Genomic DNA, 18,813 nt, shown 5'->3' on the forward strand with positions numbered 1-18,813 from the left:
CAACCCCTTCTTAAGAATAGACTATTGTATGCGCACTGACGTAACTGACATGATAGCAGGCCTGCATGATAGCATGTATTAGTTTAAATAAAAGGGTATTAACTCTTTTGTTTAAAGACAGCGAAAATGAACGAATAGAAACACATCATTACAAAAATCTACATTGTAAATACAGAACATAAAAGTGTCGGGGTATTTCTGCGATTGTCACTAAAAGAGAAACCAAGGATTTTGGATTCCATGAAAACGCAATTCAGGTTGATTTTGTTTTAAATGTAGTTAGGGATACCCCCACCCTCCCGTTGCGATGTCAGAGGATAACCCTTAAAAAGCTTGTATCAACTCACCTATTGTGTAACTGTATCCATCGATGTTGAAGGTGGCACTTTTGCATTTTCGAATCTGTCGATATTCCTTTTGTTTTTCCGCCTGACCGGGAATGGGCGTCCCATCTTGAACGGGAGCTTTTTCTGGGACAGGCCCTTTTTCTGGGACAGGAGCTTTTTCTGGGGCAGGCCCTTTTTCTGGGACAGGCCCTTTCTCAGGTTCTTTCTCAGCCGCTGGCGGTGGAGGATCTCCTGCCCTCATCTTCCCCGTCAGCAGGCACGATATCCCGCACCAAGACAAAGTTACGGATTGTCGCACAACCTCCCTTTAGAAAATGAACTAAGACTGTGGTCAGCCGCCAAAGAGCGCCAAAACCTACAGGAAATCCACTAAAGATGTGTCTTACGACTCCCGTCGTCTGCTAAAGTCTGTCAGATGATGTAAATAGCGAAGGTAGCCTCCCAAGTATTAATCCCGGTATAAGTTTCCGTTTAGAGGTGCCCCGTTCGTCTCCTTCTCTCCCTGCAGCATCACATTATAAACGTGTGCTTCGATGATGAGGACTCTGCAGATAACACCGGAGTGTATTTATTCCGTAAGCATTGCGAAGTTTATGAAAGAGGAAAACCCGTGCTGATACAGGTGTACACATCCTTCAAATGAAGCTAACAAATCACTAAAGCCTATCCTCGGACTCCATTGAGACAGTCTGTTGCACTGTTTGCACAGCAGTGGAGCTAGGTACACAACACGTCTGCACGAGTGCAAGTGAGAGCACTGAAATAAAATGTTTTGTGTCGGTTGTCGTATGCGGGCAGGTGAACGATTGCAATGCTCCACTGCAAAAAGCGTCGTAGAATACGCTACGTGATCAAGCGTGCGGACTGTACGTCGTAGAGAGTAACCCTCTTTAACAGTTTAGAGTCTCTCTCCCTCCCTCTCTCTCTCTCGCCCTCCCTCTCTCTCTTTCTCTCTCCCTACCCCCTCTCTCTGTCTCTTCTCTTTCTCTCTTCCTCTATTTCTCTCGTCTCATTTCTCTTCATAAATATCTTCCTTTTTATCCAACTTTCTACCACTCTACATTTAACATTTCCCAACCATGTCAGCTCTCATTTCATACCGTAAACGTTGCAACCTCTTCATGAGAAATATCTGTCTCTCTCCATACTATCATAATATATCATTTCTTATCTGAGACAGTGATAATTCACAGAAAAATTAATAATACATCTGCGAAAAGTATTTAAAACTTCAGTTTAAGCACCTGTAGATTATCTGTCTAACCATTTACAAAAATATCATTTGCATACTCATTGTTGTTGCGAATTAATCAATAGCAATTAAATACATGTATGTGCGTGTTATATTATAGTATCATTATTGCTCTTTTCTCACAAATCGATGTCTATGTTACCATTTATCTTACATTTATTGAACAATAAGGCTGATGTATAAAAGAGTTTTACCATTTTGTTATGCCCTAGGGCAACATGCCTTTCCTAATCCATTTTGCATTGAATTCAATATACTTCTCCTATATTACATTCGCTTCATGTACGGCTGAAAATTCACTTGTCCTTTACATGCTTCACAAAATGTTTCTGAAACAAAGTATGCATTCCTCCCTATCCACACTGCTTCCTCATACTGCCCACAAACACACATATGGTATGTTGTACATCAATGTGCAATTATTCAGCTAAAATGATTCAATAGCGCATTAGTCACCCACCATACGAGCAGAACAAAAATCACACGCACAAAAAAGGAACAAACAACATGGATAGCAAATGACTTTTCCCGCGAGGGACCCGACTCTTCACAAATGCATAAATCAGGAGCGACCATGGCGACGCCGCTCACATCATCACCATTTATTCTCAACGCGAGCTTTAGCAAGGAGCTTTGAACAGATCGGTTGAATACATCGCGGATGATAATCACTGCAAGAATATTCAAAATTACATTATTCGAGATAGGCTTTTATAGCGCGGAAATATACTGTGCGAGCTACGCTAAAGGTTGGCAAATGTAAATATTAAAGGTCTACTTTAATGTAAAATAATGTTGACTTTTGATGATGGGTATTGACTAAAACACCAACAAATCAGTGACTGTTTGATCTAATCATTTAAAACAAGTTTTATCATGTTTATGAAGCCTGCTAAAATGTAGTCATTAAAGCTATTGGCTGCAGGAATATTCAAAATGATATTTTTCGAGATAAGATGGTATAGTGCGGCAGTTTACCGTGCAAGCAATCGTTAAAAGTTGCTGTCAATGTAAACATCAAAGGTCTAAATTTAATGTATATTAATGTTGACTTCAATCTATTGAGCGGCATTGACCTAAAAACCAATACATCATTGATTGTTTGAACTAATGATTATAAATAGTTTATGAAGCCTCCTCAAACGAGGTCAGTATAAAAGATACCGAGAGTTCTTAGAGGGCTACAGCCCCCCCCCCCCCCAACCCAACCCCTAGTATATTGCGTCTATATGGTAGCGTCCTCTTTTCTTTAAAGGGACTCCAGCCTACATCAGTGACATTGATTAGGAGAGTTTGGCCAGCCCGGTTCGAGTTGGACACAATATGGCGACTACTGCTTTGTTTGGCAAGCACAAAACAAAAGGATATACGCCATGTTGTGACCGAGTGAGACCAAGTTGGCCTAACTCTGTGTTTAGATGGCTCTGGCCTACAGATTCATAAGGCGCCACCTCGGGTTGGCTAGAGTATCTTTACTTAAAACAAAAATGATGGTGTATTTCTTGGGTATACATATACTATTACACACCTATTAAAGGGTTTTATGTGAACAAAGAATACTTCAGACAACTGGTTTGTCAAGCGCATATTTTGATATGATTATCAGAAAAATAAGAAACAGGTACACCGCATCTTATATAATCGCGTCGTTAAAAAATGTGTGGGTATGGCGGGAAAAGTATGCCGCGCGTTTTTTATTTTTTTAAAGAAAGGATGGTTTATAATTATTGTGGCATTAAAGGTCACATAGCGACACGGGAATGTTCGATACCGGATGCGGGACATTATTTATTGGAAATGTGAGACGATCCATTAAATATACCTGTAGAACGTCTAGGCACCCTCATTTCTTGTCAAGTAGATATATTAAATGTTGAACTTGTGCTTTATGCTTATCAGTGCGATTGAAATCAACCGTCAGTAATGCAATGAACAATCAATTAAAGCTGATGCTGTGTATATTTCATTTTGCACAAAAAGATTGGAATAATTCCAAGTTGGCACAAAGTAAGCAAAGTGTATTACGCGGTAAAGGATTTCCAACGGATCGATCAAGTATTAAAGGGTACTATCTTGTAATTGAGCGTTAAAGAGACTTTCCTTATCACAGCTGTGAAAGCTTCCACATTAATCTCTACTTTAACGTATACTTCATCCACATGAGGCATCATCTGTTTGACGTAGGACTGCGTCAACGGCTAGTGCGGCCTTTGATTGATGCGCCATTTAAAGAGTGATGCTTTACAGACAGTAAATGCGAATTGCAAGGTGTAAAAGTTGTTTAATTAGCGCATGTAACGTAGCGATGGAAGTGGAGCCAAGTGTGCGAGCGGTAAATAGAAAACACAAGAGTTTCAGTCGTTTGTCATGGTAATAGAGTGTACTTACATCATTTTTCTATTTAGATTGTCTGATCAGAGCAGCACCTGCCAAATATCTTCCTTGTACGATCCACGCATCTCAACAACAAACCAAAAACCAAAAGAAAATTGTCCTTCTTGCTGATGACACCTTTATTCTCTATTCTTTTAATAGCACGGACTGCCTCGACAGAACCTTGCGTTTTTATCAGCAGTTTCCCCAAATCATTTTTGTTGATTAACTTTGTATAATTCTGGTATATTTGTAGACATGTTTCCATTTCGTTTGTGACCTATTTTCTATATTGTATGTAAGCTGTATTTTATACTTTCATAAAATTTGATTTGTATGGATTTGAATTGAAACAAAACTTAAAACTGTAAGTCTGCTCACGAAAACAAAATTAATGTCTACATAATATATAGTAGACACTATTTTTATTTCAATTTTGAAGAATACAACCATAGTTTGGATCGTACTCGCTGGGCTGTCTAGAGGAGGCAATGGTTATTGATTGGAAAGGGTAATAAGTAAAAAGGAACCTACAATTCTTCGGGGACAGGTGTGTTAAATCCCTGTTGATTGCACTAAGCAAAGTGAATCCGAGCGCGGTTCAGTACTAATCGATTTTTTTCCCTGCCATGTCCCGAGGAGATTTCAAACGTTTCCTTTAGTCATTGCGGTTGTTTTACTTCGTTCTCAGCAAAACCGGTTAATCCTCACATATAATATTCTGGAGGTATTTGTTATTTTAAAAATAGATTGATAATTTTATAGAAGAGAGGAGACTCTGTTTGCGCAACAAGGCGCTTTATGAACACACACTCACACACGCAAACGCACGCATCATAGTCAAATGAAAATATCAATCCATCAGTTTTCAAGCAAGCATGAACCATACCATTCATAACCATTTTTAATATTCGCCAGATCAATCTCTGTCATTAATGTTTAGTGCTACGTGTTCAATTTGTATCTATTCCTATTTTGGGCCACTCACAAAATTATAACGAAGTGCAATCCAAGGTCACTCAAGTTTTAATCTCGCTTATTCCAGTCTTCAGAGGTCAGTTCTCTATAGCAATAGGCAGATGTGCCACTTTTGACGCGCACATTACTCTGCAACGCAATTTCGATCCGTTTCCAGGGTAACGTCAGTTCAAATTTGTGCATTAATTTGCTTTCATTTTTACCCATCCTTTCGCAGTCCATTTTTTCTTCGTATAGCCATCTCCTTATATGCTGATTGACCTTTGTGCACCGATACACTATGATATTCCTTGTTAATGTTGTTTCTTTTAACGTACATTCTTCTGCGAACAAAATTAATCTCTCGTCCACATCAAATAGCTATTTTGCAATACACGAACTAATGTTGAATCTAGTAACTCTCATAAATGCTGTTTTTTAAATCAAGTACTATACACACCTCAAAACTACATTTATGAATATTTCAACGATTTCAGTGAAAAGTGAATTACAGATAAGTACAAACATATCACCATCAGAACATCTCTCTTAAGTATTGATCGTAGTGAATGTTTCATTTTAAAGACAGAGATTTGATTAATAGTGCGTCGATGGGTGAGCTTCTTGGTTATTCATGTATTATTCTTATTTTTTCTGTCTCATTGTCTCTCTTTCTCGTCCTTTCTTTCTTGAAATATATTTACCAATACATATCTTTAAATCCCCCTTTCTGTTTTTTTCTGTCTGTCTCTACGTCAATCTTTTAATTTCCTTTTCTAATTCATTCTGTCTTCTTCCCTCTCCTCCTTACAATCAATCAACCAACATTTTCACTTTATCTTTCCCTTTTACCATTCTTTTCTGGCTAGTCCCTTAATCCCAAGTATTTTTTATGTCTGTATGCAATGCATGTAAGTCACGGTCTCCCCTGTTTTCCTTCTTCCCCCTTTCTCTCTCTCTCTCTCTCTCTCTCTCCCCCTCTCTCTTTCTCTCTCTCTCTCTCTCTCTTTCTCTCTCTCTCTCTCTCTTCTCTCTCTCTCTCTCTCTCTCTCTCTCTATCTCTCTCTCTCTCTATCATGTCTCTCATCACCACTCACTTCTTGCCCTCGCATCATTTCTCATATTTTCTAATCAGGGCAATCTTCCCTGGCGTTATCCTTTGCGTTCCTGTATCCAAGTATAGAAAAAGGCGCCAAAATCAATGCTGCATCAGCACGTTGCACCGGTTGACTGTATTACTTTCACTTGCTTTATTTCATCGTTCATTGCAGGCAAGACGGTATGATGGTGGGGTTGGTAGGGTCTCCAAATGGACAGCAAGGCCGCTAATATGCGCGCCATGATTTCTCGCGGGAAAACCACCTGTTCACACGAGGACTTGACACTGACGTCACGACAAAACGTAGTCTCAATTCAGTACCACCGTCAGTTTAATATTTGGCAGGTCTGTGTATTCGCGTGTGTTTGATCCAATGGTGACATTACAGCATCGTCGTTGTTTGTAGTCGCTTTTAAAGGAGAGGGTTTACATTAACTTAAATAGTTCCTCTTGTTTACAGCATTGGCGTAGAAAGTGTTCTACTTGAACCCATCCCACCCCAAAAACGCAACTGGCAGATGATGGCAACCTGTTTATCACGTAGTCATATTCCGTAACCTGAAATCAACATGCTAATAAATATACGTACATAATTATCGGATAGTTTTTCTCCCATCTCCCTGGTTTATCCAAATGAAAAGAGAAGAAAATCTTTCTAAAAATCCAAGCAACTTTGGCGGCTGATATGTTTGTGTATTAAAAGAAAAAGATGATCATACACATTCAATAATAATAATATTCAGTTCTTGTATATCGCATAATACGTCAATATATGTAACGTTCCTATGCGCTTCCAAAGAGCTTTAAAAATTATTACCCTAGCTTTAATTGCACGCAGTACGCTTGATATTTGAGATACATCTCTCCTTTTTTTTTTTTTTCTTTCCTATTCACCATATTGCTTATTATCCTGCCCTTCTCTCATCGCCTCTCTCTCCCTCTCTCTCTCTCTCTCTCTCTCTCTCTATTTCTCTCTCTCTCTCTCTCTCTCTCTCTCACTCTCTTGTCGTCTTTCTGGTTTCCCCAACTTCTCACTTTTTGTATCTCTTGCATTTTTCGTTCTCAACTGGTGCGCAAAGTTATACATTGTATTTGAAATAGTAGAACAGCTCATAATGGGTTTCTCTTCTTCCCAACACTCCGTCCCTGGGGACTGATGATTTCAATGAATTCTATTCTGTGAAAAAGGCCAAACAAGAGAAGGAATCAATAGTATTATCCGTTACCATGGTTACGAGGTAAGATACCAGGGATATTAATAACAGATCAGGTAGATGTCATCTATCCGTTAAAGTTTTCTTTCATTTATGCGATAGTCACATCACAATGCTTAGGTCAGGCTAATAGGTTTGTATCCCATTTATTATATTTTGACTTTTGTGACACTTATACTCTTTTCCATCATATCTTGTTCTCCCTCCCCCCCCCCCCCCCCCCCCTCTGTCTCACTTCCTCTTTCTCTTTCTTTCTCTCTCTCTCTCTCTCTCTCTCTCTCTCTCCCTTTTATTTCCTTCATTCCTAATTTATTAACACAAACCTGACCCAGTTTAGTACGAACCTATGACGTGGTATACTATCTTCGAGGCATTATTCCCTATCTTTTATATGGAATATTTCAATGAAATCAATAACTCTTTATTTCTGATGTCTATTTTTGTTTCCCTATAATGTATTCAAATAGTAAAATATATGAGCACAAAAAACAATGTGGGCGTATTTTCGTCGCTATTGGCATCTGCTTGAATCTTGAAAATAACTCACTTTTAGTGGTTATATATTATTACTCTAGGATGTTTTTCGGTTTAATGTTCTACATGGTTGTTGTGTGATGTGAGACAATTCTTTGCCTCATTCCAGCAGAGGCGTGCTGTCTGCATTCAACATAATCACGTACACAGCTAATGTGCGTTGTGGTAGTCATGGCGAGCGCATCTCCGTCCAACCCCCTACACCGGAGAGAGATGAGTCCATGCCCAAACCAACAATATACCCTGCCTGCTAACATTGGTGAATCGATATAGAGTATCCTTCCTATATCCGTCTCCTTCACTCTCTCCTCATCTCATTCTCTACACACGTTCATAGTTCATATATCTACCCCTTTCCATATTGACTATACTCTCAATACGTGCCTTACTCTTTGTCTGTTCCTCATCAAGCATGTCCGCCTTCCCCCCTCTTCACCTGCTGAAGGCTCTCAATGTTCGTCTCTCGTATTAATTTGTTCATTTCTCCTAACTGGTTTCTAACATGAGATTCCTATCAATTCATTATCTCCAGTTTATGCATAATTACTACCTGAAAGTTTTACATTCCTAATACCCATATTGCTGATCATCGTGAGCAGTGGTCTCGTAATCTGGAAGTCCCGGGTTCAAAGATAAATCGGTGCGCTAGCGCCCTTTGATTCCAATACCGAGTCCCTCGGAGAGGACTTGTCGGTACTCTGTTTGCTTACTTACAAGAATACATGTGCTTTCTGGTTTCTTAGCAGCCAGGTAAAATAAAAACATCAAGTAGAAAGTGGTAACTTTAATCAAATGAAATTTTGAAGAGGAGTGCAGTACCCCGATGACATTATCAAAAAGTGAAATGTCAAGCTATTTTCGTAATGTAACCAAATTTAATGCATACGTCTTTGTGAAGTGCCTCGATACAAACTACTCCATTCACCTGCTAAGAAAAACAGTATTTTAATAGACAGAATCCTAACTGCATACAATATTTGTTGTCAGGTAGGATAAAAAGTGTGGCTTGCCCTATCAAGCAACACTTATGCAGTTTGCATTCTGACTATTAAAATACTATTATTGTTATCAGGTGAATGAAATAATTTGTATTGGGGCTCTTCACAAAGACGTATGCATTAAATTTGGTTACATTACGAAAATAGCTTGACATTTCACTTTTTGATAATGTCATCGTGATAGTGTACTCCTCTTCAAAATTTCATTTGTTAAAAGTTACCACTTTCTACTTGATGTTTTTATTTTACCTGGCTGCTGGCCGAAAATGGCCTATTATAATTGTCCACCTTTCCGCGTCTGAATGTGATTTGTATGACGAAGGGTAAAGGTCCTCTTCATTATCTGAATCATCAAAGACCGCCTCTGCTTTTCCTAACACATGGATAACGTGAAATTGACATGTGAACGCCAAAAGTCCTCGACGATCACGGCATGTGTCGAATCGATCTCTATCGTCTGCATCATGGATGCGTGTCGCAAAGTTATTTTTAGCTCTAACATGTTTACAGGTGGCGCCAAAATTCGTGGAACATTCCTCTTACAACATAGCTATTGTTGTTCTACCTTCTTCAATTCAAGGACTTTTTCATTTCTTCTTTTTCTATGTATAACTTTTTTCTTGCGTTCCTTGTTTTAATTTTTATATGTTTTCTGTTGTTACTGTTTTTCCCGTTTGTTGCAGCCCTTCTTTTTTTCTTTCTCTCTTTCCCATTACCCAGCATTATTTCCTCCCTGCTTCTCTCTTTTGTCTATTCTTGTTCCTCCCTTGCCTTTCCTACCTTCTTTCATGCTCTTTCTTAATCCTTTTCATACTCTTATGCTGTTATTTACGTACATCTTAGAGTACTCCCTTGCAGTGGTGGTTATCTTAAAAAGGTCATCACCTCATGATAAAACCTTGTGGGCGAAAATTTACAAATTGCCACTTTTACTCAATTATTCATTCATTTTTATTTTATCATTTGTTTAATCTCTCACGTGTCCATCACTGTAAAATATCATACATTTTTAGCATCTTCTTGCAGGATATCACATATCTTTAATTATAGAAGAACAAAATAATCTTGGTATCTACAGCGTGTCTTTAGCTGTTACACCTGATACTATCTCAAGGCAACTTTTCCCTTTCCTGCACTCTCTCTCTCTCTCCCTCTTTTTATTTCTCTCTCTCACATTTTTTGTTTGGGCCTTCCGCTTTCCACTATGGATAGTTCACAACTTCACGTATACTATGTTTATTGTATGAAGTTGTCTTTATGAGCTCAGGCGGTGCTTATAATAATAATAATAACAATGATAATAATAATAATAATATTGGGTTCTTGTATATCGATCGTATATCTGTCAGACTTGACACTCAAGGTGCTCCTGATTTTTACCCCTTTCTTCTATGTATGATTCTATGTCACCATACGTGTTAATATGTGTTATGTGTAGTGATGTATACTGGGTATATAAACAAAGGTGTACCCATTTCTTGTAGCTTCTAATTACTAATTAATAATCAATGTGACCTTGAATCATATGTTATTGTACAGAACAACTAATACCCTGTCTAATGATACCATTTTTAGATTTGTGCTGCCAAGGATGACTGATTCAACAATATTATTGTCAAAATCCTCTCGAACCAAGTTTGGGCTAAAGCAATGAATGTGGGTCAAAAGCCATTATGTGTGTGTTATCTCATTCCAAAAACAATTACTTATTTATTTACATTGGCTATTAGGCAGTTGAAAATGGGTGTTTATTTCAACTCAAACTCAAGAAAATACTTATTACAAACAAAAGTTGTGATATTCTCTTCGTTTATAATGATGATTACAATCTTGACTTCATTTGCGTCCCTTGTTTAAAGTAACATTCTCATTGAGTGATACAAAATAGGTAAATTTTATTTGGGATGTTGTGTTTTTTATGAAAGACTGCTGTCAATTTCGTCGATATTTATCATGTATGTGTTCTTTCTTGCATTTGGGTTTAATAACCTTTAAGTTTTAATTCGTTATTCGAGATAAGCTCCTTATGCTCCTTACACATGTGAAATGGCGCAGTGGACAAGACAGTGAGCAGAGAGAACTCAGATATAATGAGACAAGAAGTAAGTAGGCTGTTTAAAATAGTTAAAGTATTCTATGGGTTGAAAAAAAAGTTCTTTGAAAGCCTAGATAAATTGCATCATTTTAAACAACGAAGCACTGAAGCAAGAGGCATAATTTAACTATTAAAAGGATTTAAGACCAAAGAAGCACATGCAATGGCCTGACCCACATTGGTGCCATAAGACCAACCTTGGAACAAGGCGATTTTGAAAACACTTTTTAAAGACTCTGGAACTCATTTACCTGTGGCAAAAATATTATGAATAGGGTATCCATGGAAAAAAAAAACAAGTTACTCCTCATCATGAAATGGATTTCAAAGTCATATTGGTTAGATTTAAAGCATCTCATAATAATATTGTAAAAGGGTAATGGGGCCATAAAAAGGAACTCGCAAAAGCCTTACTTTTGTTTCGGCTTTTGATTGTATTTATACATGTATATATTATCATAAATATTGAAATGAATACGCAAACTAAACAAAGAAATGTTCATGTTTTCGAGCGGTTGTTGGATGGGCGTGTACCTGTAGATAATAATGTACAGAACACACTTCCATCGAGTAGAGGAGATGGAGCTCGGAGACTGGGGTATTAATAAGTGATGAGGAAGGGTAGACTAATTTACTCTCACAATGACAAGGAACATCAATAACGGCTTTCCGTTGTTAGTATACGCGGCGAAGTCAAGTTTGATTGAATTTCAAGAGGCCTCGTCACAAAGTCATAATACACATCGGCTGTTTATGCTTTGATGACTTGTACATTTGTCAGAAATAGGACTTTTAGTCAGAGATGTCTTTCTTAAGAAATCAAAACGGATACATCTTTACCATCAATGTTCTTATTGAATTTCTACTCGTTATTGATATGTAGATTTTTATTGTGACAATTAAAGCTACATTCCGTTTCTAGATTATTTTGTAGGGGGAATAGTGAGGATACAGAGGGGAGAAAGTTTTTTGTTTGCAACAGCAAAGAGAGAATGTCCAAATTAATCTTTAAAAGAGGATGGTGGGATTGGTGAGATATGATGAGATACGCATACAAAATGAGAGAGATAGAGAGTTTGAGGGAATGAACTATCCTATATGAAAACAAAGTTATGCCTCGAACTTGGGGCCACTTTTTCACCATCCAATCTCACTGCTGCTCCAGTTTGTACGAAGGCGCTACAATTTCCATGGTGATAATTAAACTTAAATAGCGTGTAGTGTCATTCAGGAGGGAATACATTCTAACGCGGGGCTTGTTTTTTTTACCAGTGCGATCATGGTCTAAAGGAAGCATAAAACATCCCAGGATTCATCTAACTATAGTAAATTCGTCACCAGATGTAGGTTTATTTTCCCCCTAACCCAAGAGGACCGTAATAATTCGTATAATCAGTCTTAAATTGTATTGCAAGCCCGTGCCCGAATGTAGCAGCTCGACGTTCTTATTGAATTTAAATAAGGTCATAAGGAAAACAATTCTAAGACGATGTGATTATAGCGATACACTGCGTTATCAAGCGAGAAAGAGGTGCAAAGTCGCGAAAAACTGTCATTAATTGCGTGGGTTTTTCTTCCACTCAACTTCTCTATCCACACTCCTCTCACACTGCTGCAACCTTTGACACATCCGGAAATAGATTAAGAACTTATTTTCCCTCTTTTTATTCAGTATTATCTAAATGAAATTATCTCAATGAACTTATCTTTCACGTATTGTAACTTTTACTCATTTTCTCTCGTGTTGCTGCTAAAATCATTACAATGACAGGTGATTTACAGTATAATTCTAATGTAGTAATGATTTCGTTTACATGATTCTTTTCGTTTCTAAAATGCATTTATGCTTTGCTTTTAATACTCAAATTAGAAAAATTGATGTCTGGTTTTTGGTGTATTATTAGTCATGTGATATCCGATTTATCATGTACAAGCTAATGGAGACTTTGTTGTAAAATGCAATCCACCGTTAATTACTTTCTTTTCTTTTTTCTTTTTTGAATAATTGATGAGCAATAAGATTAATGGTTACTTCCACGTCTACTGTTTTCCGCCCATCTCGCAACTATCATAGCTACTAACGTATAGATTCATAATAAGCTGAAGTCCCTTTGTTTTTGCAACAACAAAAAATCTATCCTTGGACCGCATATTAATCAAATTCTGTCGTCTAAAGATAGTAGATAAAGTGACGCCACAATACTAAAACGAAATGAGGCCTTTCATACAATAGCGTCTCCGAAATTAAATTCAATCTTACAGCGCATGACGAATGGCGCCTTTCAGAACTCATTTGTATATTCATACGCAAAGTTTCGCCTTACATCTAATATGACAATGGCATACTGAGCTGTGTTTTTAGTACAATGTTAATTAATGAGATTACATGTGTGCTTGATTAACATGTAATAATGGCGTAATTTTGATAAGATTGTACTCGGATAACTTCACATCTTCCCTACATACATGTCAAGAGCTATGCAACACTCTTTCTACTTTTGTACATGATGCGAATTATTCTCAATTCGGCGCATTACCTTTGTGTTTGATCCTAAGTTTTTGCTGCTTTTGTAAAATATCAGACGCGCACAACACACACGTGTAATCATCCACTTCGCTTAAATAAAACAGGGAGATGAACTTTCATCCTCTATTTTGCCTGGAGCAACCATGGAAACTCATTATTCTAGGTAGGTATCACGTGAAAAATGCACTCATACCCATCTATTACTAGCACCCCTGTGTGAGGCCATGAACCTCCATTAAGCAAAGCTCGGCACATCCCTACGAATTATTCATGTGATAGACGTCACAAGGTTTCTCATCTCTTTGTAACTCTTTCTCTCCCTCTCTATTGTATTAATAACATTGCCTGAAAGCTTGGGTTTTGGCAGTATATTTCGTTGTGAAAACTTAGTTTACACATAGCTGTCACATAACTGACTTTTTAGCACCAATTCTGTTGTCGAAACCCATAGATGTTCTTTTATTCCGTTAAAATTTATAATTTAAAATGTGTACCTATGCATGATGTAGTTGAGTGATAATTAATTACACGATTTTCAACTATTTTCGGAAAATCAACACAATTAGGGGAATTTTAATTCCGTATTTCATATCTAATAGATATTATGTTCGCATTACGTGATAAGTCTTTATCGTGTTTGTGCACATTCCAATATGTGACGCATAAGGCTATCGAAAATGCCTAAGGTTGATTTTTCGAAAGTATTTGATATCGTGTTCAATTTGCTCTGTTTCTCGCCTGACGACCATTTAGTTTTAGATAAGTTTACTAATCATGTGAAAAGTTGAACAGGTGAGACTGTACATACATCGGCACTTTGAATGGGGTGAGTTGCATCAGTTTTCTTTGTATAATTCATGTCTTTCGACTGCGTGAGTTTGAGAGACCCACCACATGACCGAAGCATAGCGCATTCTTGGTAAAAGCGCCACGAGAAGTTTGTAAATAGTCAACGACAGATGGCGCTTCAACAGATTTAACTTGGTGTGGAATTGAGCTGGCCTAGTTATTCAGGTACCAGTTTTCTCTTTGGGTATTCCCTAAATCCTGCCCGCGAAAAAAAATACTTGAAGCAAAGTTTAGACAGTTTTGTCTTTTATAGTTTTATAGTTTTTATAGATGAAACTAAACAAAGATAACTACGCTTATTAAAGACTGCAAAATATAGATCTGACCTTCATAATATTTATACGATTGACGTAAACATTTAATGATAAGAGAAACTATACAAACAAATCTCTCGGATGTGTATTTTTCGGGGGAGAGGTTTTCCTAGGGGGTAATTTCCCTGGGTTTCTGGTCCAGTTGGACGGAGAGGGGTTTCTTAAAAATACTTACCTTGCAAACGGTTGGTGCCGCGTCGTATCTGGTAGCGTATTTACACGATGCACACTACAACGATTGTGCAAGTTCTTACAACCATTTTAACGCACACACACGCAAGTCAAGAGCACGCGCAACACAATCATATCCGCACACACACCCACACCTACACCAAACACACATCCATACGGGCGCAGATTTGCAAGCAGTTTTTGACATTTTAAAAATAAGAGGAATAAAACTAAAACCTTGCGTGATAGTTGTGATGAAAAGTCTATATCAAATTTTTCAGGTATTAAACGAATCACTTCAAGGTGTTTTTTAAGAGTAAATTTGAATTCGATTTTTTTTTCTTCTTCTGTTAATGCAAACTAAACATTTCCAATGCTGTAAAAGAGAGTTCCCTTAACTTAATAAGAATGTGCTGTCACGCTCTTTTACATGTTTATACTATGGTAACAGACAGAAAAAATGATGGAATTTTATTTAAAAGATGATTTAATTTACCTGAAAGCTGAGAAAGGAAAACATTATTATGCACCCTGGGGACCTACGGATTTGGAAATGGAGAATTATTGCCCTACCAATGGGCACTAGCGCATCGAATAGGTTTCAAACCCGGGACCTCCCGATTACAAGACCACTGTTCTATCACTATTAAAGTCACAAACCTATAATGAACAAGAGATTTAATGTTCATCTCACCTTTGCCTTTCTTTCCAGTGGTGGTGAGTTTGTGGGCCTGTTTGAATTCTTCCCTCCTCTCGATTCGGCCTGGGGTGCTCTTGATGCGGTTCCGGAACCAGTTGTGGGTTGGAGATGCGAATCGTTTGGCGCCATCGTTCTTTTTCTTGGAGGATGAACTCATGACCTCGTCTGCCCCAGCTTTGAAGAAGTCTTCTCTGACCAGCTCCTCCCAAGCAGCCCCACTGACAGGGCGCGAAGATGGGTGCTTGAACCCTTCCTCGTCCTTCACAGACAACTCTCCCTTTTCTGTAAATAGCAATGTCATGTACAAAGTGACTATCGGTTGTATTCTCGTGCATGTTTAGAACTATAGATACTTAACGTTTTAATTTATTTTATTTTATTAGTTACATTATTAGGCTACATTAAACCTAGTCCAGAATCTGACCTATTTATTTTGTATCTCCACCACACCAACGCCACCACCCCTACTTACTTGCTACCAACCGAACGCGCCTGGCTTCTCAGCCTGGGCTGGTGAGCATAATTATGAGTTTGTTGATAACGCCATCTTCGGCGGCTTGAATGAAGTGTGTAGGGAATTTAAAGAACCGGCCAAATTCTGGACTACATTAAACCTAAAATTTTAACTATTCTACTGAGAAATTATGCCACAGAAAACGAATGTGAAAAAAGGTTGGACACTTTCTAAAATATTTTAGATTGCAGTACGTTTAGAAAACTAATTTTTAAAATCTATAGATGTAAATGATTTGTTGGAGAGGTTATGGTAGTTACCTTGACGCTCCTTGGAGCTGGCCGACCCTTGGGTCTTCTGAGGCGTATCCCCAGAGGTAATATCAATGCTTTCTTGCTGGAATTTGATGGGGGAAGTGGGGTGATGGAAGTTTCTCTGACTGGTCGACTTCTTGTCTCTCTGTTTGATGTCTGGCAATGCCTTGGAATGAGTTTCGTTACAAATTGGTTCAATGGCTGTGGTGGATCTTGGGGTGGAGCACACTGTTCCCATACCTGGAAGATAATACAATATCAAAAGGTAAACTTTGACGATGGTGATGATGGTGGTGATGGTGGTAGTGGTGGTGGTAGTAGTGGTGATGGTGGTGGTAGTGGTAGTGGTGGTAATCGTGGAGGTACTGGTGGTGATTAAGATGGTAGTGATAGGGGAGATGGTGATGATGGTTTTTGATGGTGATGATGGTGGTAACGGCGGTTATGGTGGTAGCATTGGTGGTGGTAATGGTGTTGGTGGTGATTAAGTTGTTGGTGGTGACAGTAGTGATGATGGTGCTGGTAGTGGTGGCATGTTTATGTTGTTGGTAGTGGTGGTATTAGAGGTGGTGATGGTGGTAGGAAAGGTGTTTATGGTGGTGAAGGTGTTGGTGGTGGTGGTAGTGATATTGGTGGATAAAGCCTCAGTGGTGGGTAGCAGTGATTATGGTATTGCGGTGTAAACGGGTGATACATGAAAAGTAACAAAGAAAGAGACATGATTCCATCTCGTGTATGGATACATTCAAACGACACAATCAACAGAGAAGCTGCTGTCATCAGCATACGTTTTCCTTATTGTTTTTAAGAAACAAGTACTATTTCTGTGATGAATAGTACAGATCGATTTCAAGCGGACGAAGAAAATTGCATTGACTATTTACAGAAAGCTTTTGACAACTGTACGAAGGATAGAAAAACTAAGAGCAAAATACTCTTCCATGTAATGTGAAGATACAGAAACTAAAAGTGCTAATCATAGGCCATCGTCTTCAATTAAAACAATATAAGATAAAGAACATTCATTGTAAAAGGGATGACTAATAATAGTGCGATGATCACTTTATGAAAGAAGAAAAAAAGGTGGAAAAGGGTATGACGGGAAGTGAAGTGGAAGAATGTTGAGGAAGGCGAGGAGGAGAGGGGGAATTGAGAAGAGAGAGAACTATGTAATATCAAAAGCATTAGACGGGAAAAGGCATAGGTTCGGAAAGCAGACAGGAGAAATACAGAGAGATAGAGGATAATTGATAAGAAGATTAGATTCGGAGACGGTGAATATGTCTAAATTTAGAATGCATTAGGGGATGTGGGGAGAAAAAGGCAAAAAGTAGGAATGAGATGGAGGTGACTAATAACATTTAATGAGTAATACCTTTAAAGCGGGGATACTTTACAGAGTAGAAGGCATTATCTACGGTCAACGGTTGCGAAAATCTCCGCGACGAAGGCCTATAATACCGGAGTAGGTGCCGTAGAGTATTCTGTCACAAAGAAAGCAACAATGAGGGGGGAAAAAATGTTAATCCATTTTATTCTGGTCCGAGGTCAATTTTATAGAAAGATGCCGTATTGTTATTTCAACCTGAATTGCATATTCGCTGCAAGTTTGTGGTATACTGATCCTAATGTTATTTATATCAAATTCGACACAAAGGCAAACCTGAGATGTAACCAAAGAACTGAAATATTCCCCTGCCCTGTATTTTGGACCCCAAAATTATACTACATATTCAATGCAATTCGATATAAAAATAGTTTATTGACAATATTTTTGCAGTAATAACATAATTGGAATTTCAAAAATATATCTACATTAAAAAATAACATTAAAATTATATAGCAAAATATACATATTGGTAAAACGTTAACGGTGGATGCACAATAAAATTACAACTTGTACATGAAAAGAAAATACCCTTTTTGTGACACGGTAACATTGTTGTAAGTTGATGAGAAAACTGCGTAATTTTGTATGACATGTTACTTATTCTATTCTTTCTACCGTACGAACCCTCTAACATGCAAACAATTAAAAAATTCTCAATCCACAAAGATATTTATGGTTTTCGTTGAAGGCGTCACTGTGCGACAAATTCTCCCAACCAATTTTTTAATTTTCCCAACCGTTTTTACATGAAAATAAGACATAAAACTGGCCTTTTTTTAATCTTTCAACACTGAAATGTCCGGAATGGTATATAGAGCCAATTCATTGCTTTGTGACGATTTACATTCACCTCAAATTTGATTGAATTATAAAAATATAGTTCGGAGAATTCAGGAATCGATCAGATCAGTTTCCCCAATTTGTATCAATAATAATGGTCTGTTTTCACTCAAACTTTCAGATTATCTTTAATTGCACATCTAGCATTGAATTCACTACCTTAGCACCATTTTCTCTCATCTGAACAATGTTACCAAGTCCCTTCAATGCCGCCTCGACTTCTTGGCAGGCTAGAGGGGTATTAGGTGTAATATCATAGATACTTCGACGTCACTTGGGAGGGATTCTTTGGATGAATTGCCTCGCATTTATAACGGCGCAAAAAGTAATCAAGGAATCGTGTAATAGTATACTATTCTGTTGTAATGGTAGGTGATGTGTTAGG

The 18,813-nt window shown here is 37.9% G+C and overlaps 1 protein-coding gene across 1 annotated transcript; it reads right to left on the reverse strand.

Moving 5' to 3' along the window:
- Positions 1 to 553: 553 nt before the first annotated feature.
- On the reverse strand, positions 554 to 17,960 carry LOC115919774. Its single transcript, XM_030973946.1, has 4 exons — positions 17,574 to 17,960; positions 16,205 to 16,438; positions 15,425 to 15,712; positions 554 to 702 (listed from the first exon to the last, which is right to left on the reverse strand). Exons 2-4 carry the CDS (start codon positions 16,434 to 16,436, stop codon positions 554 to 556), a joined length of 669 nt encoding a protein of 222 aa, XP_030829806.1. The 5' UTR covers positions 16,437 to 16,438; positions 17,574 to 17,960.
- Between the last annotated feature and the right edge of the window lie 853 nt (positions 17,961 to 18,813).

This window comes from Strongylocentrotus purpuratus, unplaced genomic scaffold (assembly GCF_000002235.5).
Source record: "Strongylocentrotus purpuratus isolate Spur 01 unplaced genomic scaffold, Spur_5.0 spur5_scaffold_7, whole genome shotgun sequence".
Taxonomy (NCBI): domain Eukaryota; kingdom Metazoa; phylum Echinodermata; class Echinoidea; order Camarodonta; family Strongylocentrotidae; genus Strongylocentrotus; species Strongylocentrotus purpuratus.

Bases quoted from the DNA above. Each gene is read 5' to 3' on its own strand.
- LOC115919774 (XM_030973946.1), bottom strand. From the start codon at position 16,436: ATGGGAACAGTGTGCTCCACCCCAAGATCCACCACAGCCATTGAACCA. The intron at 15,713-16,204 runs GTAACTACCATA...TGCTATTTACAG, and splicing joins CAGCTCCAAGGAGCGTCAAG to AAAAGGGAGAGTTGTCTGTG. The intron at 703-15,424 runs GTGAGATGAACA...GATTTCCTGTAG, and splicing joins CACTGGAAAGAAAGGCAAAG to GTTTTGGCGCTCTTTGGCGG.